At 37.5% G+C, this 20,323-nt stretch overlaps 1 protein-coding gene across 2 annotated transcripts in view; it reads right to left on the reverse strand.

The window, feature by feature from the left end:
- Positions 1-8,553: 8,553 nt before the first annotated feature.
- LOC310717521 (cullin-3-like) overlaps positions 8,554-20,323 on the reverse strand; it is a 37,387-nt gene continuing 25,617 nt past the window's right edge. Inside the window, exons 10-17 of one of the 2 annotated variants that reach the window (XR_014530869.1) lie at positions 19,469-19,576; positions 18,810-18,934; positions 18,307-18,403; positions 16,606-16,687; positions 13,886-14,020; positions 13,621-13,807; positions 12,248-12,393; positions 8,554-9,157 (exon numbers count right to left, since the gene is read on the reverse strand). Coding sequence is in view for 1 of the 2 variants with exons in the window: in XM_083525700.1 (XP_083381826.1) it covers positions 9,026-9,157; positions 12,248-12,393; positions 13,621-13,807; positions 13,886-14,020; positions 18,307-18,403; positions 18,810-18,934; positions 19,469-19,576 (930 nt within the window). In the remaining variant the exon portion in view is untranslated. The remainder of the gene's footprint in view (positions 9,158-12,247; positions 12,394-13,620; positions 13,808-13,885; positions 14,021-16,605; positions 16,688-18,306; positions 18,404-18,809; positions 18,935-19,468; positions 19,577-20,323) is intronic. The other variant, XM_083525700.1, reaches the window with a different exon arrangement.

Consider the following 20,323-nt stretch of genomic DNA (forward strand, 5'->3'; position numbering starts at 1 on the left):
TATTAATATCATATAAATAAAAAATATCGACATTTCAGTTACAGTAACAAGCCTGTTTTAAAAATGTAAGAAGTGGAAAGTATAGATATTTATGTAAAAAATGTAATGAGTGAAATTAAAAAGTAAAAAAAAAAATAGTGAAGTAAAGTACTGTATTGATACCAAAAAAATCCATTTAAGTACAGTAACGAAGTATTTGTAATTCTTTACTTTCCACCTCTGATTAAAATCCATTGAGGTTTTGGATTCAGTTACTTTGTACTGCATGCTTATTAATATATGATCTACTCTGCTCATAGTTTAGAACACATATTTAATGGTGCAATCTTACATCATAGGTAAAAAATAAAAAAATCTGTTTTTTAAAGATGAATTTCAGACATATGTTTAAATTAAATAAGCACAAAAATATGTCTTATAAAGGACTCTCGACTGATATTTAAATCTGGATTTTAAGATTTATTCCGAAAAAGCCTCTGATTTATGTCCCAAAGCATTGCAGCACAAAGACCATTGTTAAATATCATTGCATATATCACTTGCTCTCGCTACCATTGCATTTGATCTAAACTTGATGATACAAAGCTTTTGGGAAATGCTGATTCTTATCTTCTTATCTTCTGTGATTCTTTTGAAATGGAACAATCCACCTGGTGCACCATGATAAAGATAGAGCTGTAGCAGCCCTAAAAGGATATCATCAGGGAGGGTGTGAACAGTGTGTGCTTACTGAATAATAACACTACTAATCCTGATATAAACCTATCAATTCTATTACAAATCTATAAAAAAAAATGCAATACCAATAATAATGTCCTGGATACTTTGGGGGTACAACCCACGTGAATGAGGATAAATCATCATCAATGTTTGAAGTTTCACTAAGAAGTGATTTTAATCATGCTAGAAATTATGAAAAGCACATACCATTTATGTCCTTTGTAAAAAGCATCACAATCCTACCTCTAGAATTGTTGCAAAAACATTTTTGAATATTGTAAGTATAGAGCAACTCCAAAATTTCTACCTTCCAAATTTCTAGAATGTAAGCATTCTCTTAAAAATATAGATTGCAATCAATTTCCATGTTAATGCAAGCCTGATTAAAAGCCCATATGGTAAAAACATCTCTTAATAAATAAATCTTCATCAGCAAATGATTTGCAGGTTGTTTGTTACAGCATTATTAAATTGGAGACAGGTGCTGTTGTACAGAACACGTAATGCTTCACAGATTTGCTATATTCTTTGGGTATATTGATTAAGATTAGGAGGTTCTGGGTTTATTTTGTTGTTCATGATCAAAAGGTTTTAGTTCTTGTACATAATATTGACATTATGATTGTTTTGTAAAAGATTTTATTATATGTCATTATTTTTTGGCATGATAATGATGTAATAATATAAACATTAAAATATCAGTGCAGGAACAACATGATTCAATGAATGTTCTTTTTTTTTTTTTAGGAAATCTACATCCCAGAAGTTTTGAGATTTTTGTTCAGGAAGGAACTTTCATCTTTTAACATTCTGGTAGGACACTGTGAATTACATTGATGAGATGGATTGCTGGAACTGTCAGAACTGTCAGTCATCATATATGTTGCACACACTATTGCTGCTATATACTGTACAAAGTTTTATAGTAAACTCTCTAATCATACCTGGCACACAATACTGTCATTTGCACTACCATGCACTCCCACACTTTATGTACATTACTGGTCTGTATCCCTATTTATTACCCACACTGTCTATTATTGTCTGTATTGTCTTGTATAGTCTGTTTTTGTCTTGTCATGTCTGTTTTGTCATGTATAGGTTTTTATTTACGTCTGTACTTTTGAGAGTAACAAACAGCTGGAACCAAATTCCTTGTGTGTGTCAACACACTTGGCCAATAAACCTGATTCTGATTCTGATTCTGGAGAACATACTGTATTCATCTAAGAGAATTTGGGGAATAACAAACAATGTAGAAAAATAATAAGTAATATGGTCCTGCTATAAAAAAAAACACTGAGCACAAGCTCTAAAATGCAACAATAATGCACTTGCAATTGGGAAATTAAGCAGTTATAATTCACATAAAAGACTATAAAAGTCTCGCATGTGACTATAAAAGCTGCTGAATGTTTTTCCTCCTCGGTCTCAGATCAATAACGCTGGTTCTATGTTGAACAGACACAAGTCACCTGTCATAGTGTGGAGAAATAATTTGCCACTAAAACTCTGGGTAAGGTAAGGATTTACTTTAAAAAATCATGAGTAGAAATCTTAATATAAAGTCACTTAAGCCTGATTTTCATAGAGCTTCGTGACACATGCATAAAACCTGTGTGACAGCAGAAAAACTAATGACATTTATGAAGTTTTATTCCAGAAGCCTGCAGATGCAATAAAGACAAACAAAATGTTACAACTCTTGCATCAAATGACATTGAAACTTCAGAAGATGGTATAAAAGTTACACAGTGAGGCCTTTGTGTCAATCATTATGCTGTTATGAACAGCATGTATATTGTAACCCTTGAACCCTTAATTAATCCTTCTGTTTGAAAGATCCTGAACACAGATTTTTTTTATGCATTTTCTCTGACCCTGAATTTGTGTTTTGTGCCACATGATTAATAATTACAATTATAATTGACATTAAAATGTAACAAAAACAAAAATTTTTTGACAAATGCCATTTTTACATTTGTATATTGGAATATATTATATATTATTTATGGTCATCACTGATAATTTACATGTACAAAAGTCATTAACAACTGTCTAAAACTCTTTTTTAATAGTCAAATAATATAGTACATTATATCACCTGGATCTGTTGCCTTTTTTTTTTAGGTGTGTGTTAAATGCTCTTTTCTTTGTTTCTTTTTTATATTCTTACAATGTGTTTACTTCCTCTGCTGCAGAACAGCACAGACCACAGAGTGGTTAGTAATGGCTTATTCATACTGAAATTCATAGCTTTTCCATTATGGCCATTGAATAGAGCAGTAAATTAGGATTTTTCTTGGAATTAGTCGATTGAGAGAGCCAATAAGTCAGATATTATTTCAGTATGAGCATATCAGCAAGTACATATGTAATCAGTAAATACGTAATTAAAACATCAGTAAGTCACAAAATAAGTCAGTCAGTGAATTATTTAGTAAGTATTGACTAAGCCAGTATTTCGGTATGTCAATAAATCAGCATATCAGTCATACTATGGTTTATGCACAGAACGAGGTCTGCATGTTACATTTAGGGTGCTTGAACTTTAGTGGTTAAAGTGAAATGCTTCCTGCTTTGACTATGTAAATGTAGTACTCAAATAAGTTTTATTTGCTATTGCACTTTTAATAATGGACATTGTCTCAAAGCAGCTTTATACAGATAAAAAAGTTATGAAGTTTTGTGCTTAGAAGTTTATCCCTTCTAAGTGTATACTGTATCGAATAAACAAGCAAATGACACAGCCGGTTTAGCTTTTCCTGGTCTGGGGCCTGAAAAGGAAGAGGATAGAATGGAGGGAGCATAACAGGTTGTCGGATGATTAAGGGCACCTTACAGACGTACCCTGTTCTAGGGTATAGGAAGGCATTGGCCATGCCTGGAGTAAACTCCAGAAATGAGGGGGCCACAGAGAGGGCCTGAAGTGAGGAAATGGGCAGGTGGAACACCATCTTAACTATGAGGAACCTCCAGGATGCGTTGGCCAACGGTGAAATGGTGGATGCGTAGACTTTAAGGGTGAACAAAGCCAATTCTTTGGCAAACTGTTCCTGAAGGAATTGCAGCACTGAACAGTTAACTGGATCCAATTGGTACTAATTGCACCATACACTGAACAGGTGCCATCTAGCGGCATGCAACTGCGTGGAGGGAGCTCTGAATTGGAGAATGGTCTCTACCACCTTGGTTAAGAGACCAGAAACTCAGAGCTGTGCACCCTCAGGGGCTGTGCAGCGTCCCGATGCTGTGTTTGGTGAAGTGGTATTGATTCATGTAAGTCCCATACTGCAGTGTCCGTATACGCTAGAGGTTGAATATAAATGGCACTGACTATGACAAAGCTGAATTCCCGAGGTAGATAGAAAAACTGACATTTCATGGTCAGTAGTTCCAGATTTGGTGTGCAGGAGGGTAAAAGGGGAACGATGCTCACGCTATCACACCAGTGGTTGTTTACCATCAGACACACTCCACGTCCTCATGACATTCCCAACTCCAGTGTTCTATCCATGCAGTAAACCGAGAAAAACTTTGTCTATGATATGACATAAAAAAACGTCAACATGGAAGCACATAATGAGATGCCAATACATCACAGGAAAACATGCACATGTTCATAACCATGAGCAATTTAGAATAGACATTTCATATAACAGCGTGTTTTTTACGGTGTGATACAAAAAAGAAGAAAACATTAGAGCAAGAGGAGCTCAGGATCATACTCTGCATCCTTCACTCTCTGCTTTATCGTGGTCACACCCAAGGTGCATTCTGACCTCACAACGCTTGTTTGTGGGATGGGCTCGAGATCTACTGCAAATCTGGCCAGGATGCAGCACTTACTGAAGATAAATGACATGCGATGTCCTTGGCTAATAGACCATATGTGCTAACATTTAATAAGGGTTTTAGATTTGGGATCTAAAGTTCATGCTATGTTAAAAAAACAGCAAATACATAAGTTTCTCAAGAAGTGATTTGAGATTTTTATTATCAAAGAAAAAGCTGATTTTTAGGCTTCCAAGTGGTATAGGAGAAACCCTATTGTCAGGAAAGTCAAGGAAGTTAAGAGAACATTTGGTAATTAATCTTCTCAAGCCTTAACATTTATTTTCCATGGACTATGCTCACACTATTTTTATATTTTGCACACACTCACCTTAAAAGAAAAGCCCACTGGCTGTGGATTTGGTCCTGTGAGACACTGCAAGCCAGATGAGTGTGTCCACTTACTGTTTAGCCATTCACAGCCTGTCCCTCATCATCAGGTAGAAAGGAGGCACTGCGGCTGCAAACGCTCAGCCAAGTTTATCATGCCAAAGGGTTTTTTCAAACCAGTAATACTGTAATTTATTTCTGAGTTATCATGGAACCTTTCTATGATTAGATATAGAGTAAGCAGAGCAGCAGTGGTGCTTGGATCAGACAGATCTTGGGTGATTTTTGCATTCCTAAAGATTTGCGATTCTAAAGAATATATAATTATGATGCTATCTGCCAGAGTTGAGGAGACAACTGTGCTAGTTAAAGAAAACCCATAATAACTCCTTTACATTTCAAATAATGGGAAAACACAAATTAGAAAAACTATATGCATTCATCAATTATTAATCCATTACATGTACCTATATTAAGAGTGCTATAAAAAAAAGACTAATATAACATTATATATTGTCATATCAATATACCTACATCTACCTGGTGCATCATGGAGAAATGGATGCTGGGATGTATTTTAGCCCAGACTTACGTCATCACAACTTGCTGCCTCTAAAGAAGAGAAATGTGTACATCCACAGATGCTGTGATTGTTCAGTTTTCACAGAGAAAAGGTTGAGAGCGAGTGTTTGGATAAAGGTCATCATCATCACTCTCTGATATCCAGCAGTCACCCTGTGGCTCTCTGGGCCACATGTTGCTTAGCAACAGAGTCGAACAGAAGCTGTTCTCTCACGTGTTTAGCACATCCAACCTGGCAGCGGGGCATTTTTCCTCGTTAAAGTGGATTGATAGAAAGTAAAAGTTTAATACAATTCTCTTTAGCTTAATGCTCCCTACCCTCTGAGTATTAAAATGGGAAGCACAGGCTTTATTTCTTTTAAAATCTGTATTAAAGGTGTTATTATTAGAATGCCTATTTGCGTCACTTGTCTAATTGTATACATAATGTATCACTCAGAGAAGCAACTTCTAATTTGAGATGCAGAACATGAAATATCCATCTTGCCTTATCTAAGCATATGTAGAGGAACATCAGGCAAAAATGATTATTACTTATGTACAATGAAACTACCTCCTGGTTTCTTCCTCAGATAAATATTTGAAAACATCTGGAGTTCTTCTGCGAAGAGCATTTGGTTATATATGTGATTATGTATATATATATATATATATATATATTGTGGTATATACAGTGAGGAAAATAAGTATTTGAACACCCTGCTATTTTGCAAGTTCTCCCACTTAGAAATCATGGAGGGGTCTGAAATTGTCATCGTAGGTGCATGTCCACTGTGAGAGACATAATCTAAAAAAAAAAAAATCCAGAAATCACAATGTATGATTTTTTAACTATTTGTATGATACAGCTGCAAATAAGTATTTGAGCACCTGTCTATCAGCTAGAATTCTGACCCTCAAAGACCTGTTAGTCTGCCTTTAAAATGTCCACCTCCACTACATTTATTATCCTAAATTAGATGCACCTGTTTGAGGTCGTTAGCTGCATAAAGACACCTGTCCACCCCATACAATCAGTAAGAATCCAACTACTAACATGGCCAAGACCAAAGAGCTGTCCAAAGACACTAGAGACAAAATTATACACCTCCACAAGGCACATTCTGTTCTTATCTGAACTATATGTTGGTAAAGTAGGGAACAGAAAAGAAAAGGTTTGATGTTGATTGCATCTATTATCAGCACAGGCCTCTTCTCATAGGAAAACTCCATAATGACATTTTGAAATCCTGTAGATGACTGGCATCATTTTAAGATTTTTTTTTTAATGGTTACCTCCCACTTATCAGTATCAGGTCTCCTTTTAGAGAAATAAATGATTCATATAATCACAATGAATGCTTAGCCGGGTGCTATACGGGCACTAACTGTTCTCATTGAGTGAATTTGTGGTTATAAATGATGTATAAGGAACAATTTGTGTCTTTTCCCACCTCACCTGTACACTTGCATTGATTACTGTATCTATGAGGAAAGGAAAGCCTCAACCTCTCACTAACCACAACCAGTCATTAAGACTATGGATTCACTGGTGTTTTCTGTGTGAAGAGCAGTGATCATCAGTAGGCCACAATTAGCTTGAGGTTCACTTGGTCCAGTGTATGAAAAGATGATATGGACAACGAAGATTGTAATGAAGACGTTTATTACAGTGTAGCAGTAGCACTATACATGAACCACCTTGGGTTCATATGAGTCAAAAATAAACCAGGACCATTCATACTTAGATATTTTATACTGCTCTTCCCCCTTGTATTGTAAATTGGGTTTAGCTTTAAATGCAAATTAAGTTTAAAGATTCACTTTCACTCAAACTGCTGAGTGATGCTTATCCAGAAATCTTATCCGAAATCTGTCACAGTTGCAGAGGTCATCCCCTAAATGGTTGGGTGAAAGTATTGTTTAAATGGTAATCATGGTCACATAGACCTTTGGTTAAAGACTTTGCTGTCCAGCTGCCGCTCCCATACTAAGACTCTACTAAGAAGTTATTCACATGAATATGTAAACATATATTACTACATAACTACCTTTATGATATTTAAGCCATTTTGTGGATGAGCTTATTCTGACACAGTATATCTTGAAGTGGTATAAACATACGTACATACACACATACATACATTCCAGCTGGGGCTGGAAAATCCAACCTTCTCACCAGTAACCCAGAGCCTTACCTACCACTTACCAATAAATTAACAGACAGATGTGTGTTTAATGATGGTAACTTGTACTGTTCATTACTAATAAGGAAATCAAAAATAAAAAAAGCGCTATCAAATATTTGAAGCTAATTTTTTTTTCTGCTGTACATGAAAACTAATAAAGTAACAAGAAGTTCTTATAATATAATATAATATATAATCAAACATTCCGCATTTCTTTTATGGCTTAGTTTAAGTTTTCTTAATGCTGTATTTGTGAATTTGTTTGCATATCCCAGCGATATTAGGAGCTGGGGTCAGCCATTATACAGTGCCCCTCGAGCACTTACGGTTAAGGGCCTTGCTCAGGGGCCCCAAGAGTGACAGATTGGTGATACCAGGGCTTGGACACACAACCTTCCCATCAGAAACCCAGCTCATTAAACACCGAGCTACCATGTCATAGAATCATAGAAACCAAAAAACATTCTCTGTGCATAGTGCTTTAATAATTTTATATATTTAAATAATATTTGGCATTATGTAAATTATATGAAGGTGTTTCATTAAACACTACTAAAGTATGCTGAAGTAATAGAAAGGCAAAAGAAAAAAAAACTTCTTACCAGTTGAACTTAATCCAAAACCAACTGAGCACCAGCTCTCCCTCATTACAATTTCTTGAGCATTTATGGCTTTGCTGTATCTCTGTAAATCTACTGTGTTTTGTACAGCTCTACTGAATTTCTCTACAGAAATTCAGATCATAAAAATCTGCAAAATTTAATTCTTCATTATGGTGGAGAAAGACTCTGTGTCTCTAATTATTGTGTGTATTTGATGGAGTGAAAGCCACAATATTACAGACATTATTTCAGTTCATTTTTAATCTGATGTGTCCAAATACAACAGAGGTACTGCAGAAAACACAAGAACACGCAGGTTTTTCAACTTTAACCTTTTATTTATTTTTTTTTCCAGCAACCCACATTTTTGCTGGGTTTTTTTCTATTATTAATTTTTTTTTTGCAATTTATTTTCTTTTTTTACAATTAGGAAAACAAAAAAAAAAAAAGTGTGGTGCATTCACATTTTCCCGAGGGATTCTTTTTCTTTTCCTTCGAACAGCAATTTGTACACAGATTAACCAGTGAAGAGCTTGAAGCTGGATCCATCCTCGGTTGAGATCCTTACAGGAGTGCAAATGGTGGCCTAATCAAAACATCTACAACATTTATAATGGATTTAAATTCTGTTTTCTGTCAATTTCTGGTCCTTCGTGTTTATGTTGCTTTTGTTCAGGAGGAAAAGGTCAACTTCCATAAGTCATCTGTTAAAATGAATTTTGCAGTCCATGTGAACAGTTTTTGTGTTTATATTTTTTCCCCTCACACACCCTCTGTTTGTGTCCATGTCTATGCCACATAGGTGTACACTTTGCGGTCTTCAGGTGTTCGTGCCAAATATTCTCTTTCTATGAGTCCTTCAATTCTCTTTTTAATCACCACTGGACTGGGGAGGAACCGTGCCCTTAACTGCTGGGTAACCTGATAGAAAAAGCAACAAATCATACAATTAAAAAATGTATACAGAAAAAAGGAATTACCATTTTACAGGAATATTCTTGTATATATATTTTTTCTCAAGTGACAATACTATAGAAATGAAACGAATATATTTTAGAGTAGTCAATGTGCAGCTTGTGTAGCAGTACTGATTTACTGTCCTCTGAAAATAATTCAACATAGACATTATTGTCTGCCAACAAAAGTGAGTCCACCCTAAATAAACACATCAAAACTGTGTCAAAAGTGTCAATATTTTGTATGAGCACCACAGTTGTCTAGCACTGCCTTAATCCTCCTGGGCATGGAATTCACCAGAGCTGCACAGGTTGTTGCTGGGATCCTCTTCCACTCCTTCATAATGACATCACTGAGCTGCTGGATGTAAGACACATGGGCTTTTCCACTTTCTGCTTGGGGATGCCCCACGGGTGCTCAATAGGCTTCAGGTCTGGAGACATACTTGGCCACGCCATTTCCTTCACCTTTAGCTTCTTCAGCAAGGCAGTTGTCATCTTGGTGGTATGTTTGGGGTCGTGGTTCTGATGGAAAAAAGCTGTTTGGCCCAGTTTCTAAAGGGCATCATGTTCTGCTTCAGAATGTCACAGTACATACTGGAATCCATGTTTCCCTTAATGCACCGCAGGTCCCCAGTCCCAGCAGCACTCATGCAGCCTCAGACCCTGATGCTTGACTGTAGGCAACTTGGTACTCCTCACTACACATGCTGGACACTATTTGAGCCATAATAGTTTATTTAAGTCTCATCAAGCCTTGATGTTGCTTCTCGTTCTCTGCCTCGTCTCTTCTTCTTTCTATTCCCTTTGCTCGTCTTCACACTATAGAGCATATTTTTTTTTTTTAGTTGCTCTGCTCCCTGGCTCTGGAACTCTTTCACTCCAGACATTAGAAACATGACTCTGTTTTTAAAACTAGACCTAAAACTCACCTTTTAAAGATTGCATACTCTTCCTTCCTCCACTCTTCCTAGATCTTATTGACCCAGTTACATAGTCACAGTCATATTAAATGTTTTGTAATTGTTGTTTGTATATGTCATGTATATGTATGCATTGTCTCTATATGTTGTTTATCAAGCTTTGTGTTGTAACTTATCGTGCCGTGTCCATGTCATGTCCAGGTTGTTGTTCAACAAACTGTTTTGTGAGCTTTCTTGCAAATTTTTGTTTGTGAGATACTGAGTGTATATGTATATGTATATATATATATATATATATATATATATATATATATATATATATATATATATATATATATATATATACACAGTGAGGAAAATAAGTATTTGAACACCCTGCTATTTTGCAAGTTCTCCCACTTAGAAATCATGGAGGGGTCTGAAATTGTAATCGTAGGTGCATGTCCACTGTGAGAGACATAATCTAAAAAAAAAAAAATCCAGAAATCACAATATATGATTTTTAAACTATTTATTTGTATGATACAGCTGCAAATAAGTATTTGAACACCTGTCTATCAGCTAGAATTCTGATCCTCAAAGACCTGTTAGTCTGCCTTTAAAATGTCCACCTCCACTACATTTATTATCCTAAATTAGATGCACCTGTTTGAGGTCGTTAGCTGCATAAAGACACCTGTCCACCCCATACAATCAGTAAGAATCCAACTACTAACATGGCCAAGACCAAAGAGCTGTCCAAAGACACTAGAGACAAAATTGTACACCTCCACAAGGCTGGAAAGGGCTACAGGGAAATTGCCAAGCAGCTTGGTGAAAAAAGGTCCACTGTTGGAGCAATCATTAGAAAATGGAAGAAGCTAAACATGACTGTCAATCTCCCTCGGACTGGGGCTCCATGCAAGATCTCACCTAATAGGGTCTCAGTGATCCTAAGGAAGGTGAGAAATCAGCCCAGAACTACATGGGAGGAGCTGGTTAATGACCTGAAAAGAGCTGGGACCACCGTTTCCAAGGTTACTGTTGGTAATACACTAAGACGTCATGGTTTGAAATCATGCATGGCACGGAAGGTTCCCCTGCTCAAACCAGCACATGTCCAGGCACGTCTTAAGTTTGCCAATGACCATTTGGATGATCCAGAGGAGTCATGGGAGAAAGTCATGTGGTCAGATGAGACCAAAATAGAACTTTTGGGTCATAATTTTACTAAACGTGTTTGGAGGAAGAAGAATGATGAGTACAATCCCAAGAACACCATCCCTACTGTGAAGCATGGGGGTGGTAGCATCATGCTTTGGGGGTGTTTTTCTGCACATGGGACAGGGCGACTGCACTGTATTAAGGAGAGGATGACCGGGGCCATGTATTGCGAGATTTTGGGGAACAACCTCCTTCCCTCAGTTAGAGCATTGAAGATGGGTCGAGGCTGGGTCTTCCAACATGACAATGACCCGAAGCACACAGCCAGGATAACCAAGGAGTGGCTCTGTAAGAAGCATATCAAGGTTCTGGCATGGCCTAGCCAGTCTCCAGACCTAAACTCAATAGAGAATCTTTGGAGGGAGCTCAAACTCCGTGTTTCTCAGCGACAGGCCAGAAACCTGAATGATCTAGAGAAAATCTGTGTGGAGGAGTGGGCCAAAATCCCTCCTGCAGTGTGTGCAAACCTGGTGAAAAACTACAGGAAACGTTTGACCTCTGTAATTGCAATCAAAGGCTACAGTACCAAATATTAACATTGACTTTCTCAGGTATTCAAATACTTATTTGCAGCTGTATCATACAAATAAATAGTTAAAAAATCATACATTGTGATTTCTGGATGTTTTTTTTTAGATTATGTCTCTCACAGTGGACATGCACCTACGATGACAATTTTAGACCCCTCCATGATTTCTAAGTGGGAGAAACCTCACTGCATATATTATATATATATATATATATATATATATATATATATATATATATATATATATATATATACACACACACACACACACACACACACACACACACACACACACACACACACACACACACACACACACGTATATTTTACTTACTTACTTATTACTTTCTATAGACTTTTTTTTGTTGTTTTTTTAGTTGTTAGTGGTAAGTAAACACACCTCTGCTACGAGTACATTGTGCTGCATCTTCTTTCTAGATTTCATGATGCGTACAATGGCTGCCTCGATTTCGTGTTTCCGGTCGTCGTCGACTTTCTGACGCGTCTCCTTCCTCTCAGGGTCGGACTCCCCCTGTTTAGCAGCAACTGAACCACACAACACTTGATTACAAGTGTGCAAAGAAAACCAGCCATACAAAAATGCATTACAATAAGAAAAAAAACGGATTGTCTTCCCAAAAAAAAATTATTGTAGGATGATTTATAGCAAGTTTGTAATCTAGCATAGATTTATTCATTGATAGAGTTTTAAAGCACTTTTGTGTGTCGCTCTGAACAAGTGCTTCTGCTAAATGCCATTATTGTAAATATATCAGTCTCACTGACTACATTCACATCAGTCTAAATGTCAGTAAGATCAGATAAAGCTATGTAAACATTGCATACAAATGTATGTCAATATTTTCAGATTGAATCTGTGTCATGTTCCTATGTGGCACTTTATGAGACTGATCCAATATCTGGACATGCCTCTGTAATCAGAATATAACTTGTGCTCCGTTTCCCCCTAATATCCCACTTTAGCATACATGCACGTTTCACTGTCGTCAGCATTCGATTATTTTTCACAGATGCCAGTAACGTGGGCCTTTTTTCAATAATACTGTAGCTAAGAAGCTGAATTCTTTTTGAGGCTAAACACCTGCTTCTAGATATTTAGAGTCGTGCCAGTGCCAGTGCCAACTGGATCCCACTTCATGTGGAGTTTGAACACTGGACCTCTTTGAGTGTTTAAAGGCTCTGGCATGGAGAAGCTGGTGTTGAATCTATGATGATTGCAAATGTTGAGGTATTTTATGAGTTGCTCAGTAGCTCCTACTTTTATAACCACAAATGACTGTGAAAGACTGTAGAAAGAACATTATTTATAATCTTACATTCTAGTGCTCATGTTACTTCTCACTCTCCAGTTGTTTTGTTTAAAGATTTATAATCACACACTTGATGTCACCCAAAGGAGGATGGGTTCCCCTTTTGAGTCTGGTTCCTCTCAAGGTTCCTTCTTCATAACATCTAAGGGAGTTTTTCCTTGCCACAGGCTGCTTATCAGGGATTAATGCACACTATTCACCTTAACTTTTAAAATTCTGTAAAGCTTCTTTAAGAAAATGTCTGTTGTGAAAAGCGCTTTAGAAATAAACTTGACTTGACTCCTGTGTTCATTGTGTCACTACTCAATCAACGCATTATCTTACTGTATTTACAACTGGATTTCTTGTTGATTATGATAAATACTGTGAAGCAGATAGATGAGAAATGAGCTTGTTGAATGATGAATAAGGATAAAAAGAGAGAAGAGTCTAATGGTGTTACCTGTCTGGATTTTGACTCTGTGCAGTTTGGAGGTAAACTGGTCGTTGACTGTAAAAATGTGGCCGTTCTCAATCTCTTTGCTCTTTGGCTCCTTGGTAAGCACTCGCTGTGTGGGCTTTCCACATGCCAAAGACTGCAATGCTCGTACCAGCTCTCGCTCTGGGATATCAGTCTCCTGCTGGATCTCCTACAATAATATAGTAATTTACTACTACCACTACTAGTAATGATAATAATATGTAGAGAATAAATCCAGCTGCTGTACCTCAAAAGTGCACTTTTCTCTGTTGTTGAAGAGCATGAGGATAGTCATCTGGAACGTAGATACCTGCAGTATGTGCTTCCTTGTGTTGGAGCCCGTTACCTGTGCACCTCCTACGCCTAACTCTGACCCATCCTCCTACAGAGATATAGAGCATGGAGGGAACAGCTATTTACAACTTCACACTCACAGATTTTAAAGATATTTTTGGACGCGGTTCTAACAGAGGCATATAAAAAAAGGCAAATATAAAAAGGCTTCATTTACATTACTATTTGCCTGCCTAAAATCTAGATGTTAGATTCTGAATCTAATATATAAAATGACATTTCAGTTTTTTTAACATGCTGTATCTGGAAACTGCAGCCATTACCACAACTATGTTGTATTTCATTGGATTTATTACGTGTCTTCAATAATATAGATATAGTCCCTGACTTGCGATGGAGATGTGTTCCGATGACCCCATCACAACTTGAAAATATCATAAGTGAAGACATGGTCTAGCCTACCCAAGAATGGTGATCAGCATGGGGTTGTATACTGTAATTTGTTAAGAATTGAATAAATAACAGTATATTAGCATATTTAGCTAAACAGAGCAATGTATGGTTCTGTACTATATAGGTTATACCGTATATACAGAAGGGCTGCAACAACTAACTGATAAAAATTGATAATGAAATTCGTTGCAGTTATCGATTAGTTGGGCTGCTAAAGTTAAGCGTTAGTTTGTCTAATACAACAGTAACTTCTGTTTTCAAACTGTTTTCAAAATTATTACTGCGGCTTTTCTACGTTCAAATGCTTGTTTTCAATGTTTGTATATATTTAATTTATGCATATATAACTTACTTATTTTACAAAATGTAATTAATTATACGATTAATTACAATTAAACAATGTTTTTTGACAATGATTTTTTAAGCACGGTTGTCAACTTGCCATCTGCAATTATCATTAAAAACAATTCAAATGTTGATTTACACAAATTGCTTCACCTTTATATTCAAAAACATTTTTGACCCCAGCATGAGTAAAGCTGATCAAGAAAATCCCCCATGCACTGTCGTGCGAAATTCGAAATGCCGAAGTTAAAGATACTGAACTCAAAATGTGGCTTTTGCATATTTTTAAGTATAATTTTAAGCATAAATACCCTGAATTAGGGTTTTATATAGTTATAATAAGCAAAACATCTAATTTAAAAAAAAGGAAATTCAGAAAAAAATCTGAATAATTGGGGAAAATATACAGTATCTCACAAAAGTGAGTACACCCCTCACATTTCAGCAATCATTTTAGTTTATCTTCTCAAGGGACAATACTATAGAAATGAAACTTGGATATATTTTAGAGAAGTCAATGTGCAGCTTGTAGCAGTACAGATTTACTGTCCTCTGAAAATAACTCAACATACAGCCATTATTGTCTAAATAACCGACAACAAAAGTGAGTGATAAGTGATAACAGCTGTACATTGCGTAACCATGCAAAGCCACATGTCCTATTCATTATGTCTGTTTATGTCTGCTTGTAAAAAAATCTAAATCTAGTATTGGAGCAGTTAAAACTTTGAGTACAATTCTTTTATACTGACCACTGAATGTTCAACATGGCACCTTATTGAAAAAACTCTCTAAGGATTTGAAAATTAGAATTGTTGCTCTCCACAAATATGCCCCAGGCTATAAGAGCATCGGTAACATCCTGAAACTGAGTTACAGTACAGTGGCCAGGGTCATACAGAGGTTTTCCAAAACGAGTTCCACCCAGAACAAGCCTCGCAACGGTTCATCAAAGAAGTTGAGTCAGGGTGCGTTAGGTGCAGAAGCTGCTTCGAAAAAAAAAACAGATGCATGAGTGCTACCAGCATTGCTTTAGAGGTTGCAGAAGCGTAAGTTCGACTTGTCAGTGTTCAGACCACACGCCTCGCACTGCAACAAGTGGGTTTGCATGGCCTTCGTCGCAGAAGGATGCCTCTTCTGAAACTGGCTCACAAGAAAGTCTGCAAATGGTTTGCTGAAGACAACCTGACCAAGATCATGAATTACTGAAACCGTGTCCTGTGGTCTGATGAGACTAAGATAAACCTGTTTGGCTCAGATGGTGTCCAGCATGTGTGCTGACGCCCTGGTGAGGAGTACCAAGAAAATCGTGTCTTGCCTACAGTTAAGCCTGGTGGTGGTAGCATCGTGGTCTGAGGCTGCATGGGTGCTGCTGGTACCTGTGGTTCATTGAGGGAAACATGGATTCCAACATGACATTCTAAAGCAGAACATGATGCCCTCCCTTCAGAAACCTGGTCAAATGGCAGTTTTCCAACAGAATTACAACCCCAAACACACTGCCAAAACACAGCTGCCTTGCTGAGGAAGAATGTGGGGCATACGTCTAACATACAGCAGCTCTATAATGTCATTATGGAGGAGTGGAAGAGAATCCCAGCAACAACCTGTGCAGCTCTGTAATGTGAATTACATGCCCAGGAGCATTATAGCAGTGCTAGATAACAATGGTGCTTACACAAAATATTGACACTTCAGACACAGTTTGTGAACAGACATGTTTACTTAGGGTGTACTCACTTTAGATTGTGTCAACTATTTTGCCAATAACGGACAGAGGACAGTAAATCTATACTTTTATACAAGCTGCACATTGACTACTCTAAATTATCAAGTATACTAAAATGGTTGCTGAAATGTGAGGGGTATACTTACTTTTGTGAGATACTCTATGGATGTGGTGGCGAGCGCACGGACGAGCGCCGGTTCGCCAGCAGAGGGTGGAGCCGGAGACGCTCTGTTTCAATGTGTGACGATGCAGATAAAAAATAAAGACAAAATCTAAAGTTGAGCTTTGAAACACTAAAAACCCAGAAAAATATACGTGCTTCAACACTGAGACGCCTGAACTCTGTTGACAGCTGGCGAGAGTAAGGTATCTCACAAGGCGGGAGATGCGTACATCCTGGTAGCGTTCCAACATATCAGACGAAAATTTAAATGCAGCATGAAAATTTCAATATAAAAAAATTAAATTTGTATCACTCGTCATCATAAGTCGAAACATTGTAACTCAGGGACCGCCAGTTGAGTGACACTAGCTAGTCTGTTAAATCGGACCATACAGGCCAGCCGTCGCTCCCTATGTGCAACAATGAGCCATGGTTCATTGTTGCACTTTCGCCAGGTTCACAACTGTTCCAACCTTGGACCACATTTGATACGTAGATACTGACCACTGCAGACTGAGAACACGAGCTGCAGTTTTGGAGATGCTCTTATCCAGTCGTCTAATCATCACAATCAAACTCTTATCAAACACAAATCCTTACGCTTGTACATTTTCCTGCTTCTAACACATCAACTTTGGGGGCAAAATGTTCACTTGCTGCCTAATATATCCCACCCACTAACAGGCGCTATGATAAAGAGATAATCAGTGTTATTCATTAACTCCTCATAATGTTACAATGTCATAATATTATGCCTAAACTATGTACAGTGAAAAATTCACAGCGCTTCTCTTTTTCCACATTTTGTAATGCTACAGCCCTATTCCAAAATAAATAAAATTCATTATTCTCCTCAAAATTCTACAAACAATACCCCATAATAATTAAAAGAAGTGTGTTTGAAATCTTTGCAAATAAAAATATAAAAATAATCATATGTACATAAGGTTTTACACCCTTTGCTCAATACTTTGTTAAAGCACCTTTAGCACCAATTACAGCCTCAAGTCTTTTGAATATAATGATACAAGCACCTGTTTATGGGCAGTTTCTCAAATTTTTCTTTGCAAAACCTCTTAAGCTTCCTAAGGTTGGATGGGAAGGGTTGGTGCACAGCCATTTTCAGATCTCTCCAGAGATGTTCAATTGGGTTTATGTCTGGACTGGTTGTCATCTTGGCTGTGTGCTTAGGGTCGTTGTCCTGCTGGAAGTTGAACTGTAGCCCCAGAGCGCTCTGGAGCAGATTTTTTTATTAAAAGATGTTTTTGTAAATTGCTGCATTCATCTTTTTACTCTATTCTGACTAGTCTTATAGTTCATGCCACCACCATGCTTCACTGTAGGAATGGTATTGGCTAGGTGATGAGCAGTACCTGGATTCCAGGTTACCCTTCCCCGGATCTGTGCCTCGATACAATCCTGTCTTGAAGGTCTACAGACAATTCCTTGGAATTCCTTTTTTGCAAGATTTCAAATGCACGTCTTTCATGTTGTCATTATGTGTTATTGTTTGTAGAATTTTGAGAATTATAATGGATTTAATCCATTTTGGAAAAAGTCCATTAACATAACATGCGCTGTAAATACTTTCCGGATGCGCTAATCTAACGGATGTGCATATTACAAAACAGTACTGTGCACCTAATAATCTATTGTACTTATGTTAAAAGTTAGACTGTGTTACCTTTTTCACAGGCCCATAGAAGGTGGCATTGAGGTCTGCGGAGCCCATGTGGTGCTGCAGCGTGAGCTGCCGGCCACTGTGCTTGGCCAAGTAAAACCTGTAACAAAGAATTCACACAGCTCACACATAAAGCTAGAATCCTTTTATACCATGTTCTGCAAAAGGTAGTAATGTTTTCCTTGTTCTCACAGACTTGATTCAATAGTCTTGATACATAATAGGCTTGCTAGTCTAAACAAAGAGTTCAGTCAGGTTATTTATAGCAAAAAATGACCCAAGCTATACAGTACAGCCACTGTTCAAGAACCAGGTTAAGCTTTGTCAGGCTGGTTAAAGCTCTGTGCAAAACAGTGTGTACTATATTTACCTTTCAGTACATTTCCATCAAGGCAAAAATACAATGAGGACAAATTTATAAAGAAACATAACGATTGTTCTGTCTGTAATTCTGATATTATGGCCACTTGAGATCGTTCTGATATACACCGGAGCATTGATTGTACCTTCTAAAGACTTCGAAGGCATGCCGTGGGGAGTGAGGGATGTTACATTTAGGCGTAGCTGACTGTGTTGGCCAGTAACCTGTAGTCAGGACTCGGACAATGAGATCAACACCACCCAGAGTTACCTGAGACAAAATGACACCATATACACACCATAATTACTGACTGCACAACGTTTTGTACACGGCAAACACAGTTTAGAAATGTGGGTGTGTGCATGTTGTTGATAGTTATTGAATCAGCAAGTTAATGAAACAGCAATGGAGGCACATTTTTTTCCTGTGCTATGTTTGTCCAAGAGGTCCCACTCACAGGCCAACTGGACTTCTGAGAAGTGTTCCTATCATGAAATTAAAACAGTGTTGCTCATTATTTTCTGACATTGCTGGACTTAAGACAAATCCATACTGCTGGATAATAATCTTGTTAGCTGATATATCAGTTTCAGCAGCTCTTTTGGGTTTGTACTCCGTTTTGGTAATACATGGTGTGTGCATTTCTGTACAATTGCACCTTGGAAATGAAAGGAAAACTCCCACACACATTTATTATGATTGTAATGAAATATATGTGTTGCAATTAGTGATTCTGGTGTTATATATGTTCATTAAAAAATATAAGTTAGTGGTTGTCAGACCACTGTGGTGGTGGTCTCTTACCCCAGTGGACTGCAGGTGCTGCCGAAACTCGTCCATGGTTGTGTTAGAGATGCTCATATCCCTGAACATGCCTTCCAGTTTAGACGTAAACTGACAACCGCACTCTGTCTGCAACACACACACAACATCGGTGTGTAACGCTCATGTTCCTATTTACTGACCATAGTTGCTGTTTTTGTCAGGTTGCTCATGGTTGCTCTAGTGTTATAAGGGATCAAATTACATGATTAGCAAACAAACGACAATAAAAGGTAGAATGGCCGACAGCATGAAACAAAAAGCAATCAAAATCTGTTTAGGTTACTTTAGGTTCACGCAATTTCTTTTAACATTGCTGAGCAACCACACAGAATACCATCATGAGGGTATTACATATACACTATATTGTCAAAAGTATTGGGTCACCTGACTGTTCCTTCTATATGTGGTTCTTTTTCAAACTATTACCACAAAGCTGGAGGCACTCAATTGTAAAGGACGTCTTTAGATGCCCTATAATAAAATTTTGCATTCACTTGAACTTGGAAACCCAAACCTGTTCCAGCATGGCGATGCCCCTGTGCACAAAGTGAGCTCCTTGAAGATCTGGTTTACATGCTTAGAGAGGAAGATCTTGAGTGATCTGCTATAGAACTCTGATCTGAACCCTACTGAACACCTTTGGGATGAATGTGAACGCTGACTGCACCCCAGGTCTCCTCACCTACATCAGTACCTGCCTTTCACAATATTATTGTGGCTGATGAACACAAATATCCATAAGCACACTCCAAAATGTAGTGGAACATCTTCCCAGAAGTGTGAAGGGAATTATAAGAGCGAATTGGGACTAAATGTGGAATGCAATGCTCAAAA

Source organism: Silurus aristotelis, assembly GCF_946808225.1.
Source record: "Silurus aristotelis genome assembly, chromosome: 22".
Taxonomy (NCBI): Eukaryota; Metazoa; Chordata; class Actinopteri; order Siluriformes; family Siluridae; genus Silurus; species Silurus aristotelis.